Here is a 12,193-nt window from a genome sequence, read left to right as displayed (position 1 = left end):
AACCCATAATTAAACCCATAATTAAACACATAATTTAACATATAATTTAAAACATAATTAAAAAGAAACAACATAAATAAATATTAAGAAAACATAATTAAAAAAGAAAAATATGAAATAGAAAAGAGAAAAAAAGAAATGCAGTTGTATACGATGCTGAGACAGCAACCCGCACAGAGGCATACCCCCATGGCCCATCCCATGGGTCCCACCCGAGAGTATAAATCGTAATTTATAAGAGTATATTAATATCATAGAAAATAAAAATAAGAAAAATATAACTTAAAAAAGGGAGTCGTAGAAAGATAAGAGAATAGAAGCAGCTCTACATGATGCTGAGACAGCAACCCGCACAGAGGCCCTCACCCATGGGCCCCTCCCATGTGTCCCACCCGAGATTATAAATCATAATTAATAAGAGTGTAATAATGACATAGAAAATAAAAACAAGAAAAATATGACTTAAAAAAGGGAGCCACAGATAGATAAGAGAATGGAAGCAGCCCTACATGATGCTGAGACAGCAACCCGCAAAGAGGCTCTCACCCATGGGCCCATCCCATGAGTCCCAACCGAGATATATAAAGGATAATTAATGAGAGTAAATTAGAATAAATAGTAATGACAGTGAAGAGAATTTTCTTTGCGTTTCAATTTTAAATCGATATTATATCTATTAATCAATAGTATATAGTAGTACACGTATATGATCTTTATAACGTTATTAAGAATATCTTGTTGTTTAAATATTAAGATAATCTTCTTTATTAATTATTCCTTCGCGTGTTCATGATCCCACGATGTGGAACTAGCTGAAAAGAAATAAGGAAAGAAAAAAGAATATGTATACATGTATATTAATTACACGAACGTTAAAATTCTAAATTTAATCTAATTAAACTTAAGGAAAATAAAAGATTAATTAAAAAAAAAAAGTTGGATTATGCTGAATTCTGAAATAAAGAAATATTATTTTCTTTGAAAGAAATATTATATTACTTTGACATTTCGTAGATATATGATTTTAAAATAGAACTCGATTTTATTAAAATAAAATTATGAATTTAACTGAACTTTAGAAAAGAGAAAATGTGCAATATTTATCAATCAACTTTAACGTAAAATTTGATTTTATTAAACTAGAATTATAAATTCAATTGAATTTTAAAAACGAGAAAATGTGTAAAATTTATGTCTCAAGTTTAATATTAAAAATGCATAAAATATGAAATAATTCTATTCGCGTAAACATGGCAATGTGGGAATGTTATTTACGGAATGTTACTTCGTCTCAGTTTTTTAAATCTACATCCCTACACCCATCACCATAAGAGCAATTTGAGTGACAACATGGTAAAATTAAAATACGACTAAGAGCCATTCTCGAAAGTTTCTAGTGAACCTTCGAAAATAACTCAATAGTCTAATAGTTGTCCTCTTGAGCCACATATTGTGGGGACCTTTTCGGCATATAGCCTCTTCTTTCCTTCGTGCCCCAACCTAATCGATTATCACTCTAAAACTGTAACGACAAAATTTGATTCCAATTTCTAAGATATGAAAGAAAACCCTAACACAATCCTAACGTATCTGAAAATTTATTATTATCTTTTCGAAAGATACTTTTTCGCAGCGTAGGAGAAATTAGAATTAATATATTAATTGCTGAAAAGCCTAAGCTAAAAATTAATTAATTTATCATTTAGGCTAACGGACTATGTCTCTTTGTTTTTTTAGTAATCATTCTACTCGATTTTTCTTTCTCAAAATCAATGACTCTATCGAGACTTTTCTTTTATCAATTTAAATTGATTAAATATTTAATTAATAATTATTTAAAAATATAAAGCAAATCCTTGGACGTTCCTTCTTACAAGCGAACATTTTAATTTTTGTAATAAAATCATTCACAGTTTCGTTTGTAATCCAGAGACTATCCATCGCGAATGTCTTCTTGCTCATTCTTTATTAGAAATCATGAATATCGATTCTTTACTTATTTCCGTGCGAGTAAAATATTTAAAAATGTTTCAAAATATTCAAAACCTCAAATAATTATAGACACGTATGAGCAAGAGGACCTCATCCTGATCTAATAAATAAATTAAAAAATAAAAAACCATTCACGAATAAATCTCCGAAGAAATTTATTCGTGGTCACTCAATGCTCTTCTACTAATTAATTACAACCAATCACCCGTGCCGATTCGGACCTTTTGTCCTCGACATGATTAAGTGATTGGAGGGACTTAAAAATTCACTCACTACTTAAGAAGTTCTGCGATGGCTCCAAAACACTCGTTCAGAACGAAATTGAGAGAGGATGATTCGTATGTGGTTGAAAATTCGGTAGGTCGACATCGAAGTTCTCAAGAACCTCTTCAATGATGCACTGACTCTAATACCCGATAGTTATTTTATAACGAACGGTCACTGAATTTACTTCGCGAAACTCTAGTGTCTTTTATAAATACAGTCTGTGCGACTGTTAAAAAAGCAATAAACTTTGCGAACAAACACTGACTTTAACGACTGCATTGTACACAGTCGATGCAAAAATAATTGTTATTTAAAACGCGAAACGCGAACGAACAAACACTGAATTTATTCCGCGGCATTTTTATTTTAACGATGCAAACACTTGATTACTTCACTGCAATGAAGTTCTGAAACAGAAAAATACAAACGAAATTATTAATTTCAGACTTATAACAAGAAACTGTATAAATAATTCAAAAAATGTACGATATAAAAATATATTTACTTTAAGTCTTCATTGCAATTTGCAGGAAAGACATCCTGAGAGAGTATCAATGATTACTCGTCGAAATCCAGAGGAAGATTGATTCAGTAGCAGTCAAAGTCCATCAGAGGTTTGATATTGTTGACAACACACATACCCAACTAAAAAATATAAAAATTCTTAAGTATTGATTTACAAAATTAAAATTATTTTAAGTTACACGGCCGTTAATATAACTATAATTATTAAGCGAATGTGCTATTATTTAAATAATAGTTTATTATACACCGTGTATATTGGAGATTGTTTAAATAATTGATGAATTACCGAAAATATTAATTTATAACTTTTGCGTTAAGAAAGTAAGAGTGTCGATGTGTTCTGTTCGGAGTGCAAAAGAAAACTGACACGACAATAGTCAAAGTTAAGAGAGGACGTGTTTATGTTTATATTGCACAAGGCCAACTACCCCGAGATTAAAATTTTAAAGTAACGAAATTGAATATTAAAATTATTTTTAGTCGCGCGCTCGTTATTTTATTTTTAATTATTAAGCGGATGTACTATTGCTTAAATAATAGTTTATTATACGCCGTGTATATTGGAGATTGTTTAAATTATTGATAAATTACCGAAAATATTAATTTATAACTTTTGCGTTAAGAAAGTAAGAGTGTCGATGTGTTCTGTTCGGAGTGCAAAAGAAAACTGACACGACAATAGTCAAAGTTAAGAGAGGACGTGTTTATGTTTATATTGCACAAGGCCAACTACCCCGAGATTAAAATTTTAAAGTAACGAAATTGAATATTAAAATTATTTTTAGTCGCGCGCTCGTTATTTTATTTTTAATTATTAAGCGGATGTACTATTGCTTAAATAATAGTTTATTATACGCCGCGTATATTGGAGATTGTTTAAATAATTGATAAATTACCGAAAATATTAATTTATAACTTTTGCGTTAAGAAAGTAAGAGTGTCGATGTGTTCTGTTCGGAGTGCAAAAGAAAACTGACACGACAATAGTCAAAGTTAAGAGAGGACGTGTTTATGTTTATATTGCACAAGGCCAACTACCCCGAGATTAAAATTTTAAAGTAACGAAATTGAATATTAAAATTATTTTTAGTCGCGCGCTCGTTATTTTATTTTTAATTATTAAGCGGATGTATTATTGCTTAAATAATAGTTTATTATACACCGTGTATATTGGAGATTGTTTAAATTATTGATAAATTACCGAAAATATTTATTTATAACTTTTGCGTTAAGAAAGTAAGAGTGTCGATGTGTTCTGTTCGGAGTGCAAAAGAAAACTGACACGACAATCCTCAAAGTTAAGAGAGGATGCGTTTATGTTTATATTGCACTAGGCCAATACCCCGATATTAAAATTTTAAAGTAACGAAATTGAATATTAAAATTATTTTTAGTCGCGTGCTCGTTATTTTATTTTTAATTATTAAGCGGATGTACTATTGCTTAAATAATAGTTTATTATACACCGTGTATATTGGAGATTGTTTAAATTATTGATAAATTACCGAAAATATTAATTTATAACTTTTGCGTTAAGAAAGTAAGAGTGTCGATGTGTTCTGTTCGGAGTGCAAAAGAAAACTGACACGACAATAGTCAAAGTTAAGAGAGGACGTGTTTATGTTTATATTGCACAAGGCCAACTACCCCGAGATTAAAATTTTAAAGTAACGAAATTGAATATTAAAATTATTTTTAGTCGCGCGCTCGTTATTTTATTTTTAATTATTAAGCGGATGTACTATTGCTTAAATAATAGTTTATTATACGCCGTGTATATTGGAGATTGTTTAAATTATTGATAAATTACCGAAAATATTAATTTATAGCTTTTGGGTTAAGAAAGTAAGAGAGTCGATGTGTTCTGTTCGGAGTGCAAAAGAAAACTGACACGACAATTCTCAAAGTTAAGAGAGGATGCGTTTATGTTTATATTGCACAAGGCCAACTACCCCGCGATTAAAATATTAATGTAACGAAATTGAATATTAAAATTATTTTTAGTCGCGCGCTCGTTATTTTATTTTTAATTATTAAGCGAATGTACTATTGCTTAAATAATAGTTTATTATACGCCGTGTATATTGGAGATTGTTTAAATAATTGATAAATTACCGAAAATATTAATTTATAGCTTTTGGGTTAAGAAAGTAAGAGAGTCGATGTGTTCTGTTCGGAGTGCAAAAGAAAACTGACACGACAATAGTCAAAGTTAAGAAAGGATGCGTTTATGTTTATATTGCACAAGGCCAACTACCCCGCGATTAAAAAATTAATGTAACGAAATTGAATATTAAAATTATTTTTAGTCGCGCGCTCGTTATTTCATTTTTAATTATTAAGCGGATGTACTATTGCTTAAATAATAGTTTATTATACGCCGTGTATATTGGAGATTGTTTAAATTATTGATAATTTACCGAAAATATTAATTTATAAAATTATACGTTTAGAAATTGTTTATTTCGATCTTTACGCGTCGATGTAGAAAACAAAACTGACACGAGAATCGTCAAATTTAAGACAAAGCGCGTTTTTGTTTTTATTTCTGATGGCCAACAATTCGAGTAATAATTTTGAAAGTATTGACGTTTTAAATTAATATTATTTTATGCAAAACTTTTCCTATTTGTGGAATGTCGAAAATAGCATCTATGCTAACAATGAAAACAGACGTATTTCTTGTCCATTTTTTAATGGCAATGTCTCATTTTAAAGACTTGATTTTTATCTACGTCATATCTTTTTCAAATTTTGGGAAAAAGCATTGTTTAATTTGAAAAAAATTGTGTTAAGCGACGGTATCTTCTGAGAATTGTTTATGCACTAAAGTTTTTGATGATTTCATCCTTTGTCTCGTCATGTAATGCTATTATGTATATTTACCCATATTAATGCACTTTAAATATATTTTTTTTCTATATCTATTGTTAAAATCACTATCAGACGTTTCGAACGATAATATTGGATAAGTCACTTTTTTCTGATGTGTAAAAACATGCGTAACTTCAATGATAGATATAAACAAAATATTAATTACTATGCGCCTATTGTATCGGTAGCTTGTGTAGATTTTTATATTTAATAAAATTATTTATAAATTTTTACTTATCGAAAATACTTTGATAAAATAAATAAATAAGTTATTTAATTTTAAATATATATTTGTGTATAAAAAGAATTTGTTGAAGTAATGTCAAACGATAAAGAAATATATCAGAATGTTATAGAACATTTTAAAAAGAACTTTCTGTTCGTTATAACATAATTGTTTCACAAAAGAAGTTTAATATTGGATAGATATAGAAATCATAATTTTTTATATTATTATCTGACTGTTTGATTATCTCTCAATGAAACAACAACCATCGCTTGAAATGATCAGCACACTTTAACCCTTATTCACTCTAGATTATTTTCAAATATATTCTACTCCTTTATAGGAGTTTCATAATTCTTATAACATTTAGTTTTATTTTGTTTTTTTTTTTTTGTTTAATTGTTAAGTTCCAATAAACAAAAATGCATAATAATACAAGATGTGTTACTCCTAATGCAAGACAATAACTTCATATTATGAGAATGTTGTCGTATTATAGTCTATGGAGTGGAAAGGGTTAAATATAATATTTCTTTTTTTATCAATTGCTTTATGATACAACAATTAAACAAAAAGATATTCATTGAAATTTCTCCTATAATATCATGGTACACATATTATGATAGATTGAGAGAGACAAGGACAGAGACAGAGAGAGAGAGAGAGAGAGAGAAAGAGAGAGAGAGAAACAGAGAGACAGAGTGAGAGTGAGAGAGAGAGAGAGAGAGACAGAGAGACAGAGATCTGAATAAAACAATTAGATTATTCCATATACTAAAATCACGGAAATTCCAGAATTTCAAAGCCATCTTCCACGTCGATGCCGAAGGCTACTTCACCTCGTGTCGTGTATCGGAGGACCTGGTGTACGAGAGTAGTCCCTGCGGCGATCTAGAAATGGGATATAATCAAGACGAGGAAGATAGAGAGAGAGTGAGAGATAGAGAGAGAGAGAGAGAGAGAGGATGAGGATGAGGATGAGGAGGTAGAAAAGGGAGGCAGGAAGAGAAGAGGCAAAGATGGGTTGCAAGGGAGAGACCAGCGAACTCGACGACGGCAGCAGCGGCTCTGGTTCGAGGGATGACAGCCTCAGGCTAGTGGTGCCTGTCGGCATCGCGGATATTGAGTTCATAGTAACCATGGAAACGGGGCCCGTGGCTACGATGTTCCTACGCTTTATCCCTCATTCTGGAGGTTACGCGATCGGCGCATCTCCCACTTTTTCTTTCGTCCTTTGTTTTTCTCCCTTTTATCATGCTTTTGTATATCCAATGGGTTTTTATTGTCTGTTAAAAAGTAATAGTTTTAAAAGCTTTTGAATATTCCTGACGGTAGACACGGACGAATAATATAACTTATATTAGTGTTATGAGATATAATGGGTCAGTCAGGAGAGACAGAGAGAGAGAGAGAGAGAGAGAGAGAGAGAGAGAGAGAGAGAGAGAGAGAGAGAATATATGCTTCTTTTTCGTTTTTGTTTTTGTCTTTTCTTTTTTTTGTCTTTTTTTTTGTTTTTGTTTTCTTTAATAATACATGCATACGTAACAATTCGTATCTCTGCGTTGTGTGCGTGCGTGTGTGTGTGTGTGTGTGTGTGTGTGTGTGTACGTATGTTGTGTATATGCGTGCATGCGTGCTTGCATGTGTGTATAGACGAACAATAGTTTATTCGCGATATTTACAATAATTAGTATGGCATATAAATACATATAAGTACATCTTATTATATAATAACAAATTTGAATGATCGATTTGCACTTAAGATATACCCAAGTACAAAGCCATCCGAACAATATCGAATAAAATATTTATCCTTGGACGAATGCTGACATGGTGTTCTTCATCTTCTCCGTTCTATACCTATATATATATATATATATATATATATATATATATATATATATATATATATATATGTATATATATTAATAATAACTATTGTAAAGCTACCGTTAATTACGTCGCATAAAGACTCTCGACACAAAATACACATTTTCCGTATCAGGTTGACCTGTTTTTCTTTTACTTTTTTACTTTTTTCTTTTTTTTTTTTTTTTTTTTTTTTAATCCTTTTTCTTTTCTCTTTTTGTCTTTTATGTCAACCCCATGTAAACGTTCGGTTTCTCTTTATATCATAAAATCTCGAAGATCTTTATCGATATTTAATGAACTATAATATCGAACGCGGAATATCGATTCGATTTCTCTATTGCCACGTAAAAATAGATTTAGCTTTGTAAGATAATTGGCGAGGAAGATATTAATTTGAATCACGATCGTTGCGTTCACTCGATTAATATTCGATATTAGAGACGACATCGCGAATAAAATCGATAAAATGATTGGATAAATGTTGATAGTCGTTTTCCGTCAGGTATTAATGGACTGTCTGACGAAGAGGTATTCCGAGAATTGTTGACCTTCACCACCTCCACCGCTACTTGCAACGATACGAAATCCTGCATTGAGCAATCGCGTAATAGCTTGAACGGAGTTGAGCTTGCAAAAGCCGTTCAATGGAAACCTGATGACGTGACGGGTGTCCTGTTGATGCCAGGCAATACCAGAACGCGCGTTAATCACAGCTTGCATGGCCTCGGGAAAGACTTCATCGAGAAGAGTGTGCCCGCCCGATAACATAATTCTTTCACCGAGATCAGGATTGACGTGTAGGGCAACGCATTCATAACTGCGGTTACCCTCGTTACCACGAAATTTTTCGGTCTCATGGTCGCAAGGCGAGCAACTCGAGCAACCTGTACAGTCGAGCGAACAACTCGACGTGCCTTTCCCGCGCATGCCAATTTGTCTTCCGGTGCCTTGTTTAGGCGACGATGATGTCGTCGTTGTCATAGTCGATGCTGCCGAGGCGGTTGAGGTAGCCGTTGAACAAGCTGAGCCAGTAGTCGAGGATAAGCTCGCGGTACCATTCTTTATTCGTTCCTTTTTTATCTGTTCCAATTGTTTGCACATCGCTGTAAAAAAGAAAAGAAAAGGAAGTGAAGAGAAGAAGGAAAAGAAAAGAAAAATAAAAGAAAAGAAAATAAATAAATAACAACGAAAGGGACGATTTTTTTTTCTTTTCTTTGAATCGGACGATTAGGATGAGGTTTTGGATTTAAAAATAATTTCTTGTTCTTTTTTCTTTTTTTCTTTTTCTTTTTTTTTTTTTTCTTTTTCTCCCTTCGATCAATACTTACGTGCAATGTCGAAGTATCGTGCTTCCTCGAGCAATAAATCCAAATCGGCGAAGTTGTCAGGTATCAAGAGTCGCGAATTTCTCATAAAGTTCAATATATGCCGAAACATACTACCATCCCTGTCGATAAAATAATGTTGTTTCAACGAGTCCAAAACAATGGGTATACTACCATTGAATAATTTGGCCAGTCTCGATTCTGGATACCTGAAAATCAATTATCTATCTTTATCATGGGTTCTTAGGAAAGATCAAATCGTTGACTTGTATTATATCGATATAACATCGATTCTCGATCCTCTGCGTGTACGATCGAAGGTCGACGTAATTTAGCATATAATAGACGAGTATAGCGGGATGGTGGTGGTACGAGGAGAAGAAGAGGGGGAAAACGAATAAAGAGAAAAGTCGAAGAACGTTAAGAGATCCGCGTATCGGCGTTGAGCGAACGAACACGACGGAGAAAGAAAGAAAGAAAGAAAGAAAGAAAGAAAGAAAGAAAGAAAGAAAGAAAGAAAGAAAGAAAGAAAGAAAGAAGAAGAAGAGAAGAGGACCGAGACGATGGTGCTCGTGTTGAAGCACAACCGGGTGCGTTATGGTACAGGTTAGCGGGGTGTATAGGAAGGAAGGAAAGAAAGGAGGGAGGGAGGGAGGGAGGGGGGAAATGCCGATGTAGTACCTAGTGTGCCTCCTCGAGCCGGTTCCCATACCTTCCACGGCGATAACATATAATAACGATGGCCTCGTGAAGCCTACGGGCAATCTGACTTTGTAGGAAAGACAAAAACGAAAGATCCACTATCGTGCGATATACGTATGTACGTACTAGTTTTGTTCGAATTATTAACATTTGAAGAATCTAATGATGGCCGAAATATATATTTCTTTATAGGTACAAAAGTGTAATCCTACGATTCACGACTATCCGTCCTAATAACGACGTATCGTTTAGATAATAATACGTTCAATGTCAAGGTGTTGTTATCGGTTCGGTAGCAAGGTATATAGGTGATACGTACCTATAAACAGTACAGGTACGTAATTTCGTACACACACATACACGCACACACGCTTATATATATATGTATATATGTATGCAGATCGATAGGTCAGGATGGAAAAGTATTCAAAAGAAATATGGTGAAGTAGACGCACGCGAGACGTAAGAGACATACATACATATATACTGTCGGCCGTTTGCTGTCAAAAGAGAGATGCTAAACAGTCGAATGCAAAAAAGAGAAAGAAAGAAGGAAAGAAAGAGAGAAAGAGAGAAAGAGAGAGAGAGAGAGAGAGAGAGAGAGAGTAAGAGAGACGAAGGAAGAAATGCCGCGACTGGTACCAAGGGCGGAGAACGAAACGCCGTGATTACCTCAGGCGATTTCTTCGACCCACCAAAGAGGGGAACCCGAGCGTGCCTCGACCGTACTTCGACCGGACCCGATCCCGGGTCAGATCCTCTCGCGCTATGGGAAAAGGCTAAACGATCGACTCACATCGCTTGGATTGCTTGCTCCGCTTTCGACGTCCTGTCCTTAGAAACGATCGATCTTCACTCGTACGATTACAAATGTTCCATCGTCTTATTGTCATGTTATTTATGAATTTTTACGAGATACAAAAAAATACTTCTCGATTGGAAAATAACGTATGATTACGAACGTATTTTTAATAATTTCATTAATTTTTACTTGGTTGATCGTAGATCATATATACATATATATATATATATATGTGTGTGTGTGTTTAATGTCTTTTAATTTATATATATTTCAGATATGTACTTCGTGATACGTTGTCAGCTTACTTGGTTAGAGTTTCGAGGGAAGATGTGTATATCGTTCCACCAACGTCAATGTGTACCGGTGCCGTGTACCTCGAAGCCGCCGCTACACATGGTATACCCGTCATCTTTTGATTGTAAACCGGCGTGACCGGCGTCGGTGGTGTCGGTGACGAGGAATTCGACATCGTAGGCGACGTGGCCGGCGAACTGCTTGGCGACAGCAATCTAACGAAAAGGACACTTTCGATATTAACATTATTGGTCAGACTTTTTATTAAATTAAACGCAATAAAATTCTTTGTTGAGGTTTTCTTTCCGTTTTCTTTCTTTTTTCTTTTCATTTACTTTTTCGTCTTTTTTCTACCTTTTTTCTTTTTTTTTTTTTTTTTTTTTTTTCGTACAGATCCACAACATTAGGACATTTGGGTCTAACGTTAGGATATTTTATAGACCTTTTTTTCTTTTTCTTTTCTTTTTGTTTTTTTACAATGTCACGAAACTCCATTAAATCTAATCGCCATGATGTCGATAAGAATTAACATGGTATTACTTGAATGGAGATTGTATTTTTTTTTTTCTTTTTTTTCTCTTTCTCTCTCTCTCTCTCTCTCTCTCTCTCTCTCTCTCTTCCCTTCACTTGCCTCATCTTAATTTGTGCGCTAGGGAACATACTGCGTTGCGCCGTTAGCTCGGCCTTCGCCTCCTTCCCGTCGGCCTCACATTTCCGTCTGTAATCAGAAAAAAGAAAGAAAGAAGGCCGAACATTATAAAACTCATTAAACTAAAACATCCGCGATGAGTTAGTCAAGTTAAACGGAGTTCTAATAATGTTTATCTTATTTTAATATTGGTAGGTATAACGTGAAATATTTATTTGAAATAAGATCTGTAGAAAACTTGACGACGTAAGTTGAAATCAAAGTAAGGATTGAAATTGAAGTTTTGTTTGTATAATACGAAACAATATTTAACATTTGACGAACTATCAAGAAAAGTTTTAATCATATGGAATGAAATTGTAAAAGTGTCTTCTCTTATGTGCGGATCGATGTTATTATAAAACGAATAAAATTTTATCAATTGTAGAATTTAATTACAAATTGGGTCAGTCATCGTTCGATCAACCGACGATAGCTTAATTTAATTGCTATATTATTTTCATATGAGTACAATAACTTGGTCTCGACTATTTCAGGTTGCGTTCTCTTGACCGAGCCGACACATTAACACATAATTTTCATATATATTAATAAGCCAATTAGCAGGGAAACAAATATTTAACTTGCGTTCAACCGAATGGAGTCAGTTTGAAACGTAACGAAGA

At 33.4% G+C, this 12,193-nt stretch overlaps 1 protein-coding gene and 1 long non-coding RNA gene across 6 annotated transcripts in view; one reads left to right on the top strand and one right to left on the bottom strand.

The window, feature by feature from the left end:
• Positions 1 to 6,399: 6,399 nt before the first annotated feature.
• The window catches only part of LOC124952929 (BTB/POZ domain-containing protein Tiwaz), an 11,937-nt gene continuing 6,143 nt past the window's right edge, over positions 6,400 to 12,193 (bottom strand). For 2 of the 3 annotated variants that reach the window (XM_047503573.1, XM_047503574.1), the window contains 4 exons: positions 11,511 to 11,597; positions 10,891 to 11,094; positions 9,085 to 9,290; positions 6,403 to 8,859 (listed from right to left, as the gene is read on the bottom strand). In XM_047503573.1, the coding sequence (XP_047359529.1) occupies positions 8,255 to 8,859; positions 9,085 to 9,290; positions 10,891 to 11,094; positions 11,511 to 11,539 (1,044 nt within the window). In that variant the 5' untranslated portion in view covers positions 11,540 to 11,597 and the 3' untranslated portion in view covers positions 6,403 to 8,254. Of the gene's footprint in view, positions 8,860 to 9,084; positions 9,291 to 9,762; positions 9,997 to 10,890; positions 11,095 to 11,510; positions 11,598 to 12,193 lie in introns of those variants that run through there. The other variant, XM_047503575.1, reaches the window with a different exon arrangement.
• LOC124952930 lies at positions 9,755 to 11,179 on the top strand. Of its 3 annotated transcripts, none has more exons than XR_007102060.1 (4): positions 9,755 to 9,897; positions 9,976 to 10,117; positions 10,184 to 10,641; positions 10,860 to 11,179. It is a non-coding gene; the product is annotated as an uncharacterized LOC124952930 (long non-coding RNA). The 3 variants fall into 3 exon arrangements; XR_007102058.1 differs by having other exon boundaries at positions 9,755 to 9,901; XR_007102059.1 differs by having other exon boundaries at positions 9,755 to 9,901; positions 10,184 to 10,731.

The sequence above is a fragment of the Vespa velutina genome, chromosome 11 (assembly GCF_912470025.1).
Source record: "Vespa velutina chromosome 11, iVesVel2.1, whole genome shotgun sequence".
Classification (NCBI taxonomy): domain Eukaryota; kingdom Metazoa; phylum Arthropoda; class Insecta; order Hymenoptera; family Vespidae; genus Vespa; species Vespa velutina.
Note: the sequence above shows the minus strand (reverse complement) of the source record. Positions and strands in the feature narration are given on the sequence as shown.